This window comes from Neophocaena asiaeorientalis, unplaced genomic scaffold (genome assembly GCF_003031525.2).
Source record: "Neophocaena asiaeorientalis asiaeorientalis breed wild unplaced genomic scaffold, Neophocaena_asiaeorientalis_V1.1 scaffold67, whole genome shotgun sequence".
In the NCBI taxonomy this organism is placed as follows: Eukaryota; Metazoa; Chordata; class Mammalia; order Artiodactyla; family Phocoenidae; genus Neophocaena; species Neophocaena asiaeorientalis.
In genome coordinates, this window is record NW_020173731.1 from 10875300 (window position 1) to 10894962 (window position 19663).

At 52.8% G+C, this 19663-nt stretch overlaps 1 protein-coding gene across 1 annotated transcript; it reads left to right on the plus strand.

The window, feature by feature from the left end:
- Window positions 1-405: 405 nt before the first annotated feature.
- Window positions 406-19216, plus strand: SLC26A9 (solute carrier family 26 member 9). Its single transcript, XM_024751092.1, has 20 exons — window positions 406-530; window positions 3224-3363; window positions 3470-3580; window positions 4235-4410; window positions 5914-6078; window positions 6580-6732; window positions 7066-7148; window positions 7904-8051; window positions 8330-8443; window positions 8640-8717; window positions 9278-9373; window positions 11293-11399; window positions 12476-12545; window positions 12668-12760; window positions 12899-13012; window positions 13655-13924; window positions 15017-15071; window positions 16268-16413; window positions 17842-17913; window positions 19169-19216. Exons 1-20 carry the CDS (start codon window positions 406-408, stop codon window positions 19214-19216), a joined length of 2364 nt encoding a protein of 787 aa, XP_024606860.1.
- Window positions 19217-19663: the final 447 nt, after the last annotated feature.

Genomic DNA, 19663 nt, shown 5'->3' on the forward strand with positions numbered 1-19663 from the left:
GATGTGGGGAGGGTGGTAAGCGGGAGGGGGCAGAGGATCAACCTGCTGAATCCCAGCTGTGACTCCTGCCCTTGCACTCCCACCTCCTTTTTGCCTGGTGTTCAGCGGGGGTGACGGTGATATAACAGGTGTGGAGTGCCAGCCACGTGCTGGGCGCCAAGCAAAACAGCCAGGGTGAGCGTATGCATCATCCGTGCCTGGGAGGCAAGGCCACCAAAAGAAGTGAGTCTGGTGGAAAGACTTGAAAGAGGGAAGGGAGGCACCTTGCTGGCTTGGGGGCGGGGAAGACAGAATAAAAGTCTGCTGAGCTAGGATTAGAGAGAGAAGGTCCAGGCCGGTGCTGGGAAGGGATGCCCCTCGTTCTTCCCTACTCTGCTTCTCCCAAAGCTTGTAAATGCCCCAGACATGAGCCAGCCCAGGCCCCGCTACGTGGTAGACAGAGCTACCTACTCCCTCACCCTCTTCGATGATGAGTTTGAGAAGAAGGATCGGACGTACCCACTGGGAGAAAAACTTCGCAATGCCTTCAGGTAATGTGGCCCAGAGCCCAGACTCCTCTCTCTTCTACTCCCCACCAAAATCTTCCCGTACCAGGCCATGACTCCGGTACCAGTGTCCCTAAGACAGGACGTGGGGAAGCCTCGGGGAGGTGAGATTCTGAACCCTGAATTTGAGATCCTATGCCTCAGCTCTACTGAGACCCCCAAGGAGGATGGGGAGTGGAAGCAAGGACCATCCACAGGCTCAGAAGGGTTGTATACCATCCCCAACCCCCTGCATGAGGTCTCGCCATATTCTCAGTCCACTCAAGTCTCTCCTGGGATCTTAAGGGAGCTGGAGAAGGGCATGCTACCATATGCGGGTGGGGAGCTGCAGAGCCTTTGCTGCTCCTGTCCCTTCTCCTGTCCTTTCCTTATCAAGGAAAATCTGAAGCCTCCCCCACCCCCGTGTGCACTTTGTCCTCTTTCCTTCCTGGGTGCTCCTTCCTTCTCCTGGTCCAGACAATGCCCAAAGACAGCCCCTAAATTCCTGGGCTCTGCTAAAGGGTACCTACCAGGATGTGATCTCACCAGCCCCTGGGTTCTTTCCTCTCTCAGATCCCTGGAACTGTGCTGGCGGGTAGTGAGACTATGCCTATGAGGAGGGGGCTCCACGAGGGGATCTATACCCACACTCCAGGAGCCTGAGGCTACGAGCTTTATCTTCCCCCGTCCCAGACGTCTGGCAGACCTCCCTCAGGCTTCACCGGGGTCTGGTTTGCTCTTCCTCACCTCCCTGGGGAAACAGCTGATTCAGTTACCTGAATTGAGGTCACTGGCAATGGCTGAAGTAGAGATGCAGGTGGAACTGGTTCAGACTGGGGGAATCACCCAGCTGAGTCTTCACTAAAAGCCCCAGCCCAATCCTACCTCTCCTGGGAGGCTCCATCTCTGCCCGGTTACAGTCAAGACCTTGGGTGCCACAGCTGTGTCCTTCAGGCAGGCGGGCTCTGCAAGTCTTTGTGCCCAAAGTTTAAGTTTGGGTTGTTACTGTACTGGAGGGAAGAGGGTACCTGCTGTTGTCCTAAAAGATTAGGATGATGGATAACATAAGGCGATGCAGGGAGCTAACAATTCCCATGTGGCTGGCAAGGGAGCCTTGAACAGTGCCTGGCACACAGAAGGTGCTCCAGTAAATATTTGTTTAATGAATGAATGAATGAATGTCTAGAAAACTAATCTCTCTCCGTCCACTTCCCGCCTGGCTTCTGGAACCTCTGTATGGGTGTTTGGCATCTGTTCCCAGTTCTTCTCTCAGGCTTCAGATTGCTTTGCTCAATATACGGCAAGCTTGCAAGTATGGCTGGGCATGTATAAGCCCTCGAGTGGGTTGTTTTTCTTCCCCAGCCAGCTCTCCATTCACGAGTCCAGTTTTCCCTGCCACAAACAAACATGAGAGAGTTCCTGCAGGCCTGATTCTCTCTTAGGACAAGCCTTTAGAGATACTTTAAGCTATCTACTACCAGTCCAACTCCCCATCCAGCATCCCAGGGATGGGAGAGGCACTACCCACCACAGAGGAGACCGGGGAATCAGATGGTGATGGTGATGCGGTTCCATGAAGCGCTGGTTGGGACAGAAAATCTACCCAGACTTTACAGGGTACAAAGCATTGCCTGTGTTGATTTCAGTTTTGGGTGACATCCAGGGGACCCAGTGTCAGGGAAACTATTGTTGAGCAACAGCAAAGAGCAGGAATTGGTGCTGGGCAGGAAAGGAGGGCCTAATCAGAGAAGGCCAGTGAGTCACCAGATGGTCCCTGAGTATTTGAGTTCCCTCAGCTGGGAGAAGAAAAGCAAATGCCTGCCCGCCCCCTTCTAGTCATCAATCCACCAACTGTCACCCTTGAGATTGAAGGCCCTTGTTTTTACCACTCCTGAGTTTCTAATGAAAGGACCTCAAGGTGTTCAGCAAACAGGGGAGAGATCAACTCTCCCCACCCTGCATTAACCAACAGTTTCCCCATTCTTCCCTCTCCTGATGAATTAACAGGGGAAAGAACTCCAGCACTCGAGTCATCACACACGAAGGATAGTAGGTCAGCAGAGGTGCACCCTGCAGGGACAGTGGAGCCTTCCTTTGGGGGGAAGTTCTAAGAGATATGGCAGCAGCCCCCACTCAGACTGAGTTTCAACAGGCCCATTCTTTCACTTATTCATTCATTCATTTCTTCAACAGATATTCACTAAGCACCCCAGTGTAATGCACGAAGTATACAAAGCTGAACAAGAGAGCCAGACTTCTCTCCATGTTGGGTTTACTGTGTAGTGGGAGAGATAGATGAAAAGCAAGAAATCACAACACAAGGTACACACAATGCTGCAGGAGCCCAGAAGAGGGTGCCCGGGCCTGTGTTCAGTCAGACCAGAGAAAGGCCATCTGAGGTGGAGGCTGGACTTGACACCTCGGCAGGCTCAGCCACCGCAAAATCCATGCCTTTAAGCCAAGTCTTATAGACTTCCCAGGTGAGCAGTCAGCAATCAGAAGACCTCCAGCTAGTGCCCAGGGCATGGTGATGGCTCTCAAGAGAAAGTCCTGCCACACAGTGTGGGTGCTCACTGAATTTTGCGTGAACGAGTGAACGAATGGATGAATGACCAAGAACAGGATATTATAATCTATTCCCGACTCAGAGCATCCAAGCTGTGCAGTGCTGACCAGAAACCTGCCCTCTTCCCCTCCAGATGTTCCTCGGCCAAGATCAAAACTGCAGTGTTCGGGCTGTTCCCTGTGCTCTCTTGGCTCCCCAAGTACAAGATCAAAGATTACATCATCCCTGACCTTCTTGGCGGCATCAGCGGTGGATCCATCCAGGTCCCACAAGGTGAGGGGATCCCCTCAGCCAAGCCTATTTCTCTCCCCACCCCACTCTCTGTGACCTCCATAACCCAACCATGTCCCTGGATGTTCACTGTCTCGGTCTTCTGCAGGCATGGCATTTGCTCTGCTGGCCAACCTTCCTGCTGTCAACGGCCTCTACTCCTCCTTCTTCCCCCTCCTGACCTACTTCTTCCTGGGAGGTATCCACCAGATGGTGCCAGGTAAGGCCTCTCCCCTCTCAGCAGGGAGCTGACCTGGACCACAAGGATGGGTGGTGGGTGGCGAAGGGGGTTGGGGTGATTTCCCATCTGCATTCTCCTCTAGCTGGTGCTGCTTGGTCCTGGAGGGACCATCACTGTGCATGTCAGTCCCAGGTCTTCTGTGACCTTGGAGAAGGCACTTAGCTTCCGTGAGCTCAGTTAGCATGACCTGTTTGGTCTCCCTCCCTGGAATGTGGGGAAGACTTTGTGGAACAAGATATGCCGTAAAGTGCTGAACAGGTGTGGGAAATTACCATCTAACTCCCAGACTGGTCCCAGCAGACCAGTTCAGGGACATATGGAGTTCTCCGGTGCTAAGTGAGATGGAGAAAAAGGGCCTGACCACAAGGCCTGTTTCTGGCGCAGGCTCTGCTTATATTTCCAAGCCCATTTCCTCATGTGTCCAATAAAATAACATTAACAGTTGGGGTGAAAGCACATTGAAGAGTTGTAGATCATGGTTAGATGTGAACGGTTACTGTTATGCTGGAGAGGGGCCTTGGAGGCATGGGGCTCCATCCCCATGGGGGTTGGGGAGCGTTCCTGGGCCCCTTTCTGGTTTCCACGGGTGTGGTCCAAACCTCTGACTTTTGCTGGCTGGGTGGGGCACCACAGGTACATTTGCCGTTATCAGCATCCTGGTGGGTAACATCTGTCTGCAGCTGGCCCCAGAGTCGAAATTCCGGGTCTTCAACAATGCCACCAACGAGAGCCATGTGGACACAGTGGCCATGGAGGCCGAGAGGCTGCACGTGTCGGCAACACTAGCCTGCCTGACTGCCGTCATCCAGGTGAGGGGGGCGGCCTCCATCTCTGCTGGGGCCCTACCTCAGGAAGGCACCAGCCCACCCTGCCCCTGCCTCAGAGTCCCAGTTTTGACATTAAAGCTAACTTAGGGCTCTACGTCCTCCCTCTTCCCCACTTCGAGGCTACAAAGGACCTTGAAAGTTCAGAGCATCTCTCCTTCTCTGTCTCCAGCAGGTGCATAAGACCAGCATCTACACCTAATAAAACTGTCCTGAGCTAATGACTGTCTAAAGGACTTCTGGCCTCTCTCCACTACCCTTTCCAGTGCCCAGCTCTCTGCCAGCACAGTCTTCCAGTTTCTCTAACATCACTTATCCCCCTCCTTGGAGCTTCTTCTGCTCCAAGCCACAGCATCACCTGCATGACATAAATTGCATTTCCACCACATGCAAAGGACTCTGCTAGGTTTTATGAAGGCAAACGCAGCAGCACAGAATGTAAGAGCAGGAAGCAACCTTGGAGGTTTCATTCATTGATTCATTCAGTTAATGTTTTTTCGTTGTTTCACCGTGCCAGGGACTGGGCTAGGCTCTGGGGGTCAAAGATAAGTAAGAAAGAGGCCCAGTTCTCAAGGAGCTCACAGCCCAGCTGAGGAAGTAGCCATATCAACAGATAGATGTATAGGCAGTGAGGTCAGCAACATAGAGAAAGTCAGGGAAGGCCTCTCCTCAAAGAGAGGAGGTGACATCTGAGCTCAGTCTAAAAGGGTGAGTAGAAGTTGACCAGTAACCAGATGAACAAGGCATGGAAGGGACAGTCCAGGCAGGGGGAATAGCACCCCCAAGGCACTGAGGCCTAAGAGAGTGTGAACTGACCAGGGAATGGCAAGACAAGGAGTTTGGTATGGCCAGAGGGAGGGGGCCTTTGGGGAATAGACCAGAGAAGAGGCTAGAAAGGTAGGCAGGGGCCAGACAATGAAGTCTGAAGTCCGTCCCCTAAGCAGTGGCTTTGGGTCTGATTGGCAGTCGGTTTGGACCACTCAGACTATGGAGAAGATGACGGACGGGAGCTAGATGAGAGTCAAGGCAGGGGACCTGTTGGGAGATTATGCAGAGGTCCAGGCAAGAGTGACAAGGGCCTAGACCAGGGTGGCAGCCAAGGAGATGAGGGGGTAGACTTGCGGAACATTTTGCCAGGAACAAAATGAACAGGGCTTGGTGATAGATTGGAGATGGGGGGTGAGGGATGATGGCTCCCAAGTTTTTGGTTGGCCAGCTGGGTGGGCAGGGGTGTCAATTACTGAGAGAGGAAACACTGGTGAGTACCAGGTTCATTTTACAGACGAGGAAACTGGAGCCAACGAGGTGAAGTGTCAGAGGCTAAAGGTCTGCTGGCAGGAGAGGGCGAGACAAGGTCATGATGGACTCATTTCCCTAGAGCTGCTGCTATCCCAGGGCTGCACGGAACTCCAGCCCTGGGTTTGAGCCAGGCAGGTATGGGAGCTGCTGACCCATCTTGGTCTCTCCCCACCACCCCTCTCCTCTCAGATGGGCCTGGGCTTCGTACAGTTCGGTTTTGTGGCCATCTACCTCTCTGAGTCCTTCATCCGGGGCTTCATGACAGCCGCTGGCCTGCAGATCCTGATCTCCGTGCTCAAGTACATCTTCGGACTGACCATCCCCTCCTACACAGGCCCAGGGTCCATCGTCTTTGTGAGTCTAGGAACGCACCCCTGTGAATAGAGAGGGGCTTGAGCAGACACATGAGCCGAGTTCACTGTCTTAAGAAGTTCAGAGAGGATTCCAAGAAGTTCCCGCTTTGGGAGGGAGTGTCAAACACGTGACCTTGAGGGCTTTCTGAGGTTCTCTGTGGTTAAACCCTGCAGAAAAGCAGAGGTACACTCTCCATCAGCTCCCCGTTCCAGTGTCTCAACCCCTCCCTGCCTGGGAAGTCCTTCCTTATGTCTAATCTCCATCCCTCCTCCTTTAGCTTGAACTCTTTCTAGAGAAAGAGGAAGGGAATCTGCATTCCCATCCCCGTATGAGCTCCAGACATGCCCTTTGGGAGAGGGTGGTGGAAAGTGGAATCCTGAGAAGGATCTGGATTCTGCTTTGGTGAGAGCTGATGACGTCCCTTCATTGGCTCAGATGCTGGGTGGGAGCGGCGTGGGAGGAAGGGGTGGGAACACACGAATATGATGCTGTCTCCCACAGACCTTCATTGACATTTGCAAAAACCTCCCCCACACCAACATCGCCTCGCTCGTCTTCGCCCTCATCAGCAGCGTGTTCCTGGTGCTGGTGAAGGAGCTCAACACCCGCTTCATGCACAAGATCCGCTTCCCCATCCCTACAGAAATGATCGTGGTAAGGACCTTGCCCAGGGGTGGAGGGCTAGGGCCCAGGCAAGAGAGGCTGTGAAAAAAGGAATCCGGCTCCAGTCAGAGCCAGGGGAGCCCCTCTACCCACCCGGCCCCCGGCCCACTCGCCCACTGTGAGCCAGTAGGACGGAAGTCAGGGGTGAATCTACTCCTTCCCCCTGTGTATGGCTCCCACTCTCCCTGATCCTCAGGTTGCCCCTCCTCGAGGAGGCAGGGGAGTGGGATCTGGGGTCCCCAAAGAAAAGGGAAGGCTTGAGAGGGACCCCTGCCCTGGCCCCAACTTAGAGCCAATCCCGATTCTCCACTTTGGGGTTTGCAGGTAGTGGTGGCAACAGCTATCTCTGGGGGCTGCAAGATGCCCAAAAAGTATCACATGCAGATCGTGGGAGAGATCCAACGAGGGTGAGTCCAGGTGGCTGGGAAGCCTGACCCCACCCCCACTGCACCGCCCCCAGGTTCAGAGTCAGAGATGAAATGAACTCTATGAAAGTACATTATAAACTCTGTGACACTGACCAGCTATGAATTATTACTATTACTTACTATGGAGAAGAGCCACACAATGGTGGCTGTTTCCTGAAGGTGAGTCATGAAACACCCCCGCGAAAGTCTCCGTTGATGGGTGCTGTTAAAGCAAAGCCGCTCCGATCAGCCCTTCTCCGGTTCTTCGCCTTGCTCTGATACATTGGCTCTTTTACCCACGTGGAAAGGAAGCTGTTAGGACTAACAAGATTCACTGAGCGTCTACTCTGTGCCAGGCACCGCACTGGGCCCTGGGAGGGGAGGGGAGGTGCTTATGCTGCAGAGTTGGAGCAGGCCACGGAGAAAAGGCCCACAGCACTGGGGGCTGCGGATATGCGGACAAGTGTGCGTAAAGAGTCCAGAACCTGGATGTGAACAAGTAAGGCCCTACCGCTTACCAGCTCTGTGACATCAGGCAAGTTATGTTCTCTAAGCCTCGGATTTTTGCTTTGTCAAGGGGAGTGACGGTAGCGGTCCTGCGGCGTGGCACTGAGGATTCAGACTGGAAGGGATAATTCATGTAAAGGCCCTGGCACAGAGTGGGGCCCAGCCGGTCCCTGTGGGTTGATGAAGTCCGCGGTGCCCTCCCTCTCCTCACACCCCTGGGCCCTGCCTCCTTTCTGGCTCCTTGGCAGGTTCCCCACTCCCGTGTTGCCTGTGGTCTCACAGTGGAAGGACATGATTGGCACAGCCTTCTCCCTGGCCATCGTGGGCTATGTCATCAACTTGGCTGTGGGCCGGACCCTGGCCAGCAAGCACGGCTATGACGTGGATTCTAACCAGGTAGGTCCGGCCACCCCCCAGCAGGGCTGAGCAGGCCGGGCCAGGGCCCACAGAGGCCTGGCAAGAGATGTTTTGGGGCTCTGGGCTTAGGTGAGGAAGGCTGCCTGCTAGTGGGGAGGGGGGAACTCTAACACCAAGAGGCTGACTTCCACTTGATTGGGGGTATGTGGCTTTAAAGCAGTAGGGTCACTCTCAAGTTCAAGATCCAGCTTGCAAGGACAACCGTGTTTGGTCTGTACCCTGCACCCCAGCCCCAGCTTCCAATCCTGTGCCCACAGGAGATGATCGCCCTGGGCTGCAGCAACTTCTTCGGCTCCTTCTTTAAAATCCATGTCATTTGCTGTGCTCTCTCTGTCACTCTGGCTGTGGATGGAGCTGGAGGAAAATCCCAGGTGAGCGCTGGACCAGGAGAGTGTGGGAGGGATGGGGGAGTAGCAGAACAGTTGCCCCGGAGAAGCCAGGCCACCTGCTTCTCCAACCTTCCTCTCCCCTCCTTAGCCTCCAGTCCACCAAAGGCATCTATTGGAAACAAAACGAGGGCGAGAATTTCACACCTATGCCCTGTTTCCAAACTCTTTCTCTGAATAGATGTCAAGCCTGTGCGTCTCCCTGGTGGTGATGATCACAATGCTGGTCCTGGGGTCCTACCTCTACCCTCTCCCCAAGGTAAGAGCACAGCACGAGAGCAGAGGCAGCGAGAGACTCCAGTAAGAGCAGGCCCTGAGGGCTGTGAGGCACTTTACAGATTACCAAGTGCCATCATTGTCACACGTTGTCCTAGTCAACCTGTGAAGTAGTAACACAGGTTTTACTCTCCCCATTGTACAGGTGAGGGAAACTGAGGCTGAGAGGGTCTAGGTGATCTTCTTGTGGTGACAAGGCTCACAAGTGCAGGGCTGGTCACAAACTCCAGACTTCTGACCTCAGAGTCCACACCCAAGTCAGTGTTTTACAAGTCAGTGTGGGCGCCTGGCTAGGAGGGCTCTAGGCACGGGCCGTGTGGGGATGAGGGAAAAGAGGACGGGCAAAGATGGGGCCAGGGGCCCTATGACTCTAGCACCTGCGCTCCAGCCCTAAGATTGAATGCAGAGATTTGGGGTCCCTGCCAGCAGAGATGTTCTAGAACTGCAACTCTGTCCTGCCAGGTTTCAGGGTCAGGTGTTTGCAGGAAGGGCAGGAAAACGGGGACACCCCAGGTGACAAGTAACAATGCTCTGCTTCCCCAGGCTGTGCTAGGAGCCCTGATTGCTGTCAACCTCAAGAACTCCCTCAAGCAACTCGCCGACCCCTACTACCTGTGGAGGAAGAGCAAGCTGGACTGTGTAGGTATTGGGCGGCCTCTGGGTACCCGTTGTGACCTTGCCGCCTCCTCCAACCCCACAGCCCTGTCATCTCTCCTGTCAGTGATCCCTCTGGTCGGCTGCTTGATTAGCATAACCGAGTGCTGACAGCTCAGGTTTTGGAGTGAGACATCTTATGTTCAAATCCTAACTCAGCTGTTCACTGGCTTTATGACCAATGGCGAGTCCCTTAACCTCTCCGAGTCCTGGCTTTCTCATCTGTGAAATGGGTATCTTATACTCTCTACCCCCCACCTCAGGACGCTTATGAAATGAGATAATACAAGTAAGCAGCACATTGTCGAATTGTATCTTGTGTTCAATAAAATTTAGCTAAGAAAGCTAAATGAAATCATTTTAAAAAACAAAAAAACCTAGAACATAAAGCCAGCAGACCAGGATCTTAAGCAGGTTACCAGACTTCTCTGGAGTTCTGTTTCCCCATCTGTAACGCGGGTGATGGTCACACACTGGCTCTGAGGATTAAATGAGATCATAGTGGGAAAGCACCATGTAACCGTAAAACAATCAGCAAACATGAACCATTGTTTTGATTAGTCACATTCCTAATGCATCTTCCGCTGGGCAGTTGAAATGAGGCTACCGTAGACCGATGACACTGCCTCATCCCCACTCGAGCCCCACCATAAGCTGTGAGAAAGGATTTACTAACCTCCTTTCAAGATGATGAAACCAAGCCTCAGAGAGGTTTAGTCACGCATCAAAGGCCACAGAAGTAGTAAGTGCTAGAGTCAGGACTGGAACCCCAAATCTTAGACTCCAAACCTCTGGACTGGACTGTCTCCTAGGGGAGAAGGTACACTTGCACAGTATGAGAAGGAAATCCTTAAAGCCAGAGAAGTGAGTGGTCCATCTGGGGTCCCCCAGGGAGTGAGGGATGAGGATAGGGAGAAAAACGACGTCCCAGTTCCCACCCCGAGAGATCTGCTTTTATCACATCCCAACAATCCCCCCCACTATGACAATAGTTCCTGATATTTACATAGTGCTTTGGGTTCCCATCTGATCTTCACAATTCTGTACAAGAGTGTGGGCAGATTTATTTCCTTCAGAGGAACATGGGGGACTCTAAAACACCACAGGAGGCAACTGTCAAAACTGCATCCAGGGCTTCCCTGGTGGCGCAGTGGTTGAGAGTCTGCCTGCCGATGCAGGGGACGTGGGTTCGTGCCCCGGTCCGGGAAGATCCCACATGCCGCGGAGCGGCCGGAGCCTGTGCTCCACGGCCGCCTGAGCCTGCGCGTCCGGAGCCTGTGCTCCACAACGGGAGAGGCCGCAACAGTGAGAGGCCCGCGTACTGCAAAAAATAAAACTGCATCCAATCCTGTCCCCAAACGCACACAACCAGGCCCCAGGCTATCAGATCAGGAAATGTAGCTGAGCACGTGTCCGTCACACAGCTTATTATCAGATGGAGGAATGGAACTCAGGTTTACGGAGCGCTCACTGGGAGCCCATCACTAAGGCTAGGACCTTATCTTCCTTAACTCTTTAATCCTTTCATGAAGCTGGTATTATTATTCCCCCTTTGTGAATTAGGCAACTAAGGATCACACAGCTAGTAAGTAGGAGAATGAAATTTGGAACCCAGGCATATCTGACCCAAGACTCATACTCTTCTCACTGAGCCATCCTGACTCCCTGTGTATGCTGGGGTTGTCTATTAACAACCAGACAAGATCAGGGAGCCACACTCAATCTAAGGGAAATGGGCAAGTGTAACCGAAGCTCAGTTACATAAAACAGTGCAAAAATGGCATGAAAAGGGAAGGGTGGGTCTGAAGTTGTGCTAGCAGAGAATGACCTAGGCTGGTCCAGGAAGACTTCCCCAAAGGGACAGTTTTCTCCCCAGGCCTGCTTTGACGTCTCTCTCTTCACAGTGCGTCTGGGTGGTGAGCTTCCTCTCTGCCTTCTTCCTGAGCCTGCCGTATGGTGTGGCAGTGGGTGTCGCCTTCTCCACCCTGGTTGTGATCTTCCAGACCCAATTGTAAGTAACAGCCCCTCCCCCCAAGGCACAGCAGTGGGGCCCCTGGGCCAGTCTGCCAAGGGCTCCCACGTGAGGCCTGGCCTAGCCCACTGCATACTGTCACCTTCTGGGCCTGGCACTGGAGGGGCTGCCAGGCCCAAGGAGAGCCTGGCCCAGCCAGGACTTTCGGCACAGGCTGGGCTACCTGACTTCCCACATCCTGAAAACCCAGGGGAAGCCATCACAGTCTTGGAGGTCTGGAGCACCAGAGAAAGTGGGAGTCAAGCAAGTGGGTGAGACTCAGTGTCCTTTCAAGGGTGCTACTAGACCCCAGACCAAATGGAACCCCACCCCAAGGGAACAGCAAGTCAGAGGACAGCTACATCCTTGCTATAAAAACATTAAGTGGGCTTCTCTGATGGCGCAGTGGTTAAGAATCCGCCTGCCAATGCAGGGGACACGGGTTCGAGCCCTGGTCCAGGAAGATCCCACAGCTGCGCTCTAGAGCTCTTGAGCTGCAACTACTGAAGCCCGCGCACCTAGAGCCCATGCTCCGCAACAAGAGAAGCCACCTTAATGAGAGGCCTGCGCACCGCAACGAAGAGTAGCCCCCGCTGGCCGCAAATAAAAAGAAAGCCTGCCCGCAGCAACAAAGACCCCATGCAGCCATAAATTTATTTATTTTTTTTTTTATTTTTTTAAAAAAATTAAGTGAAACAGACCAGGGGGTCCAGGTCAGGGCAGGAAGGATGCTGAATATCTGGGAAACCCTGTCTTCTCTTCCTGAGAACTCAGAACCAGGAAGTGGTGACTTTAGGGCCCCGTAAGCATGTCACCTTGTTTACTCCCCACCCTTTCTCCCCCCTGAGCCCCAGCCTGGGAGCTACGTCAAGGAGCTACCTGTCAACCCTCTAATTATAGCCCAGACACAGGCCATCAGGCATATGTCTCCAGTGCAGAAAGACAAACACAAAAACCCCAGGGTGAGGAAGGGACCCTCTCCTGGCCTGCCTCTGCCCAGCCCCCAGCCCCAGTGTCCCTCCAGGCCCATCCGCTAATAGCATTCTCTTATGTTTTTCTTTTCCTTCTTCATCCAGTCGAAATGGCTATACTTTGGCCCAAGTCATGGACACTGACATTTATGTGAATCCCAAGACCTATAATAGGGTGGGTAATCCAAGATTGTGACCTCCCTCTTTTGCCCTACCCCCACCCCAAATAAAAGGGTTTAAAAAAAAAAAAGCCAATAAAGATATTGCTGCTAACTGAGCCGAGTCTTCCTGTCACAGGCCCAGGAAATCCAAGGGATAAAGATCATCACTTACTGCTCCCCTCTCTACTTTGCCAACTCGGAAATCTTCAGGCAAAAGGTCACTGCCAAGGTAAGGCTCAGTCCTCTGGTGACCAGAGGGGCTGGACAGAGCGTGCCTGGAAGATGCAAAAAAAGGAGCTGGGAGCTGAGAGCAGGCCACTTCCAAAGAGGGTGGAGGTTAAGACTGCTCTCTGTTCTCTCCCTACAGACAGGTGTGGACCCCCAGAAAGTATTGCTGGCCAAGCAAAAATACCTCAAGAGGCAGGAGAAGGGGAGAACGGTGCCCATACAACAGAGGAAGTCCCTATTTATGAAAAACAAGGTGAACTGAGGCTAGAAACAGCCCATGCCCTCTCCCCTGCCGTCTCTGATCTTGTTACCTGGTACCCCACCTCCCAGTATCTTTGAAGTCAAAGACATCAAGTCTCTGTGGCCACTGCCTGGTGGGTATTGCCTGGTGGATATCTTCTCCTTCGATGAGGAGCTGTCAGCTCTTAGGGTAACCACTGAACTCCCACAGCCCGTCCTCATTTTCTGGCTAAGATAGGATATGCCCGTGGACTTATGAGCAACCCCATATGGGGAGCAGCAGTGAATTTCCTGGGGTACCCAGCCAACCTAGATCCAGCAAGGTGGATGAAGGTTTGGGAGTTCTGCGGAGAAGGCAGACGTGGACAAATGCGAAAAAGGAGCTCAGTTGTTTCCAAAGGGCCTTTCTCTCAGAGCAGAGTGGGCTGAGGCTTCGGTGCCTCTCTTGGAAGGGTTGTGGGAGACCAAACGTGCAGGCCCCACCTAAAGAAGGGGCTATGGGAGATGCCGGTCCTATGGGTTTTGGGGGGCTTATATTCACCACCACCAGGTTCAGTTACCTCCACCTGCACGCCCCTTGCCCCAGCTTCAGCCACAGCAAAGTCTGACTGAGTGTGATGACCCCTGACTCTGCCCTCCTACTCCCGCCCTCCAGACTGTCTCCCTGCAGGAGCTTCAGCAGGACTTTGAGAATGGCTCCCCAACTGACCCCAACAACAACCAGACGCCTGCTAATGGCGCCAGCGTGTCCTACATCACCTTCAGCCCTGACAGCTCCACAGCTGCCAGTTGTGAGCCCCCGGCCTCTGCTGAGCCCAGTGACATCCTGGCCAGCGTCCCACCCTTTGTCACCTTCCACACCCTCATCTTTGACATGAGTGGGGTCAGCTTTGTGGATTTGATGGGCATCAAAGCCCTGGCCAAGGTGAGGCCCTCGGGTGGAGGGAGTGCCAGCCCACCCCCCAACCCTAACCGTCACCCCTGCCCTCCTACACTCCCTTTCCTTGGAGCCCTCATTTGAACCAACTGAGCGAGACAGCTCACCAAGGAACCTAACAGCTCCTAAGATCCCTTTTCCCCAGATGCTACCAGGACAGAATGCTCTCTGCAGAGCAGGCCCAGACAGCACGAGGCAGTGCCTGCCTGGGGAGGGATACCAAAGCCAGGCCCCGCTGGTCCACCCTGTCCTAGCACCCCTGTGTAACAGAGTCCACCCCAAGTTCCCTCTCAGGCTGCCAGGAACCCACCCCAGGGTCCTCTGAGTAGAGTTCAGCTTGGCCCTGGTTCGTGGTCTGCCCTTCCTTCCCACACTCACCCAGACACTCTAGTGTCAGCCGGTTCTGGCCAACAAAGGAAAGAAGACATTAGATCAGTGCCCCACATCCTTAGACCAAACACACAGCTCACAGGATACCTTGAATAAATGTATCCACCTGATAACTTTTCAGCGGCCACTTCCGATGACAAGGAGTCAGTAAACCTCAGAGGCTGGCCCAGAGAGAAGCAGCCCAGAGAAAGCGAGGGGTACAGAGAGCACATAGGCTGATGGCATCACCAGCCAGGTGCACAGAAGGCTCCATCCCCAGTCCTGGGTTCAACCTTCTTCCCTAGCCGGGACCTGGCATGAAGCCGGGCAAAGCAGTAGCCTCTCTGGGCCTCGGTCCTCCCCTGCAGTTTCTGCCTGAAGCCACGACGTCAGGAAAGAGGTGGAGTCCAGGACTCTAAGCTACTGAAAGAAAAGATCTGGCCCCATAAGAAGGGGTCATGGGGACTTTAAGTGGCGGCCTCATTGGCAAAGCCCCACGTCCACCCCGCTTTCCAGAGGAGCAGTCAGCCAGCACTCCAGGGAGAAGTGCTGTGCTTTGCCGCTATTTTTATCTTTGGCTGCCAGGGCTCTCTGGGCTACTTATTTGTTTGGCTCCCCCTCTGATGTGCGTTTTGTGAATCGGTTTTCAGGCCCACTCAGAACATTCCTTTCCTTTTGTCTCCCTACCCAACACCCTCCCGACTCCTCTAGCTGAGCTCCACCTACGGGAGGATCGGTGTGAAGGTCTTCTTGGTGAACATTCATGGTAAGAGAAGGAGGACGTGTAGGCGACTGGAAGGCTGGCAAGGGGCTGAGATGGGAATAGGTGGGTGGGATGCTGAATAGTGAGTGGGGTAGAAATGAGAACAGCCAAATGTTCCCCTAAACTACTGGCTGCTCATAAGCGTTTCGGGCACAAGTTAGAAGAGACTACAGCCGGGTTAGAGAACATCCTAGCGGTCTCAATTAGAGAGTGGGGGGATCATGGAGTTAAGAAATGACAAGTAGGGTTCTAATTTGCCCACCACTAATTTGCCACATATCTTTGGCCAAGTCACTTCATCTGTCTAGGGATCGATTGCCACCCACATAAAATGAGCCCAACTAGATAAATTTGGGAATCTTCTCCAAATCCAAAAGTCTATGAATAAGCACAAAGCATAGATATACCATAACTATCCAGGGAAGACACAGATAACACAGTTTTATACGCACACAGTCTCCAGGGCCCACATACACAGCCCCAAACCATGTCCACATCGCAGTGGACTTTCACCTCATCAGCATGTGTGCAGAGTGCAGGGACACGGACACACAGCAAGAGCGCACAGACACACAGGAGAAAGGGAAGGGGCACATACTTGCACACCCCGTTTCCCGTGGAGGGTCAGCAACTTCCAGCAGGCCTAGCCAGCTTCGGCGCTGGCCTGAGCACAGCTCAGGCTCTGTGCAGGCTCCGTTCAGGAAGAGAGTCTGCACTGGTAAGTGACCTGCTCTGTGTGTGCTCCAGAGTTAGAATCAGAAGCTCCCGCCAACCCTCACTAGACACTCCTCAGGAAATCATGTCCAGGATTGAGCAGGAATAAGGACTCTTCCACACACACTGGACATTGTAGGAAAGGTCTGGGTAAACAATAGGAAGGACGAACCCTCAAGGGACAGAATGGGCAAACGTTTTAGCCTTTCCCACTCGAATCACCACGAAGTACCAACTCCCTGAATCAAACTGCTTCCTTCTGCCCTGGGGTGAAGGTTCAGCATCCTCAAGCTCATGTTGCCCTCTGCTGTCCAGAAATGGTACTGCAAAGCCAATGAGAAGGCTCTATCTAGGATATAGCAAGAGCACAACCCTCAGGCCTCTCTCTCTCCATCTCCCTCAGGCCCTCTCACCATTTTCCCCCAACCCCAGGTCCTGTCCACGGTGGTGTTAACCTTTTGAAGGTGATCTTTCCCTCCTTCCAGCCCAGGTGTACAATGACATTAACCATGGGGGCATCTTCGAAGATGGGTGTCTAGAGCGTAACCACGTCTTTCCCAGCATACACGACGCAGTCCTGTTTGCCCAGGCAAAGGCCAGGGAAGTGGCCCCAGCACGCAACTTCCAAGGGGTAAGGTCCCTGCACCTGAGGAATCCTAGGCCCTGGGTCACTGAAGTAACGGGACGGTTTGGGTTCCAACACCAATTCTGTCAATTAACTTTTCTGAATCTCAGTTTTCTTATCTGTGGAATGGGTACTCTAAGGTAGCATTATCTACCACGGGATTTTTTCTTTTGTTTTGGTTTTAAGATTAACTGATACTTGTATCTTTTACGTCACTTGAACGAGCTTTGTATATTACAAAATCCTTATTAATATCAATTTCCAGATCACACAAACACCCAAAGCACAGCGGGTTATGCCTGGCATTCTGGCATTGCTCACCCCTGCTATTCCTTCGCTCTTTCTACAGGAGGCTTTGGGAAAGGGAGGGGAGTAAGCCTGCCTGTTTTAATTTAGCAGAGCTTGGAGATTTCAGGCTGGTGATGGATGAAGAGTGCGGATCAGAGTTTTGTCTCAGCTTCTTGACATTTAATTTACTAGCTCAGTAAGTGGTATGCAAATGAGCTACAAATAACACTGTCTACAAATAACACTCCAGAAAGCTGGGAGGCAGAAAAAGCCCATCCCATTGGGGTCCCTGCCCAGGCATCCCCAGCCGACGCCACCTCCCAGGCTCCCCTGCCAGCTCCGCTTCTACCCTTGGCCTCCCAAGACTCTGTGCCCCAGTCCATGAAACAAACCTCGTCTGCCCTCTGTGGGTCATAAGAAAGGCTCTTCTGGCCCTAGAGCAACCATTTGCTGTTTGCTTTAAGAGACTGATGAAGGTGAAGCCATCTGTTCTAAGCGCTGAAAGCCTGCCCAGGGAAACACGGGGCCTGGCGCCTGCCTACCACACAGAGGGAAACTGTGAGAGCAGCGGCCTTTCTAGCCTTATGCACCCTGTCACCGGAGCAAAGAGAGGGAGATTCCAGAAGAATCCTCATCATCCGTTATTGCACAATGTCCACTATTTACAGTTTATATATTCTTAAAAATGTATATTATATGTATTGTATATTTAACTATTACAGAACATATTCATATCTATAAATGATACACACACATACCCTTTTCAACAGCATGGTGAGGTAGAGAGCCAGCAAAGTGAGTCTGATTATCCTACTTTTACAGATGAGGAAACAGATTCCCAGAGAAGGGAAATGGATTCGCAGGTCAGGCAGCTAGCCGGTGATCCTTGTAAGCTAGGTAAACCTTCCCTGCCTCTGAAATGCCCACCAAGGAAGCCCACCCTGATGTACACCTGTCTGCTGTGAGGAGGAAAACCACAGCTGTGCTGTATTTTGAGAGGCAAATGAGGGAGGTGAGGGAAAAGTCAAGAGGGCAAGTTATGCATCAGAGCACATGGTGCCCCCCCACCCACTCCGGAGCCTGCCATTTGTGCCAGACCGTCATCCAGTTACTGCAGCTCATTTTGCACTTGTTTCCCCCATCCAGGCTCCAGTGGACCCCGAGCTCTCTTTGTATGATTCGGAGGAGGACAGTCCCAGCTGCTGGGACTTAGAGCAGGTAAGCTGAAGGCCGGGGGTCAGGAGGAAAAGGAAGGAGACCTTATCAAACCCAAAGTGCTGCCTGGGCTCTCCCATCTCCAAGCCAGAGCAGTCACCTTGAAGGCAACAATGTTTCTTTCTCATCTTTCTTTTAATAGCAGATCTTAATTCTTCTCACTCTCTGAAATGCATCATGGGGGAAGGGAGAGTCACTGGACCAAGTCCTGGATAACTAATATCTATTCTTAACTCTCCAACACACCTGCTACTTGATCTTTGGCAAGCCACGTAACACCACCAGGCCCTAGTGTTTATCGTTGTAAAATAAGGGGAATATGGGCAATACCTTGTCCCATCTACCTAACAAGATTAGTGGGGGTTGCTTTTGTTCTCTGTTAATTCAACTGGTATTTATGGAGTGCCTACTACTTGCCTGACACTATCCCAGGGTGGGCACACAGCAGTGAACAAAACAAAGACCCCTGCCCTTGGAAAACTAACATTCTGGTAGGATCAGATGAATTCTAGGGATACATGAGGGATACAAATATTACTGCACGTGGATGGGCTTTAAGAGCTGAGAGCTATGCAGGTGTGAAGTCTTACTTCACATAGAGCCCTATGGTCCTGACATGAAAAGTAGCCCCCCCCCCCAATGCCCTGAATTAAAAGAAACCAGATCACTAGGTTTAGAGGAATTTGGCTCTGGGTCTATTAGAAGTAACATCTCACTTTGCGCCTCTTCCCATTCTTTTGGGGTATGAGTTCCATGGTCCTCTAAACATGTCTCTGGGGGTGCTGAGGGCATGCAGGAGGCATTAGGAAAGAGAGCCGGGCCACAAAGATTTAGCGGATGGATTTCTGGGTCCCTGTGGAATCTCCAGCACATTCCAAAAGCCTGGGTAGGACCAAAATAGCTTATCAGAGCAAGAAAGGACTTCAGAGCTTGTCTGATCTCAACCCTCATTTTACCTAATAAAGAAAGTGGAACGAAAAAGGAGGGCAGGACCTGTGAAAGTCACACAGCACACCAGAGGTGATTCAGAGTTAGATTTCCAGCATCTTCTCTTGTCACCTCTGTACCAGTTCACCTCTTAGGCTGACCCTGCCTCTCCCCGGTTCACATACACACGTGCACACACTCACACACACTTCCTCAAAATGCCTCTTTCTGGCCGGGGGTTCATAGGGTCACCTGGCGATTGCCACCACTCTGAACCCAACAGGTCTGATGCTGTCTCTCCCCCTCCCACTTCCTCCCTGTGGCCCTGCAGGAGATGTTCGGCAGCATGTTTCACGCAGAGACCCTGACCGCCCTGTGAGGGCCCAGCCGGTTCCTGTGCTGCCTGCAGAGCACCTGGTACCTGGGACTCCCGTGAAGGATGAGCCTGGGATCATGGAGAGTGGCGGGTAGAGGAGAACACCTCCACCAGGACTCCAGTACCTCTCCACCCTCCTCCTCCTCTCTCATTCCCCTCCCGGCATCTCTAGAGCGAGTCAATCTCAACGGCAGGGAGAGACACCTCTTCATCCTTCCGCTGACCCTCAGGGCCCCAGCCAGCAACAAGCAAGCCTCCTTCTCACTCCACCGCTCCCACCCACACCCTGCCTGTGGCAGCTGACAGGACCCCCGACTGCTGGACTTTAAGACTGAGCCAGGAATAAGAGGAAGCCGTGTGCTGACGTAGAGTGCAAGCTTCGAAAGTGTCCTGGCGCCAGCATGGCTTGGTGTCAGATGGTGTCAAGCTGTCACAGGACACAGAGACGAA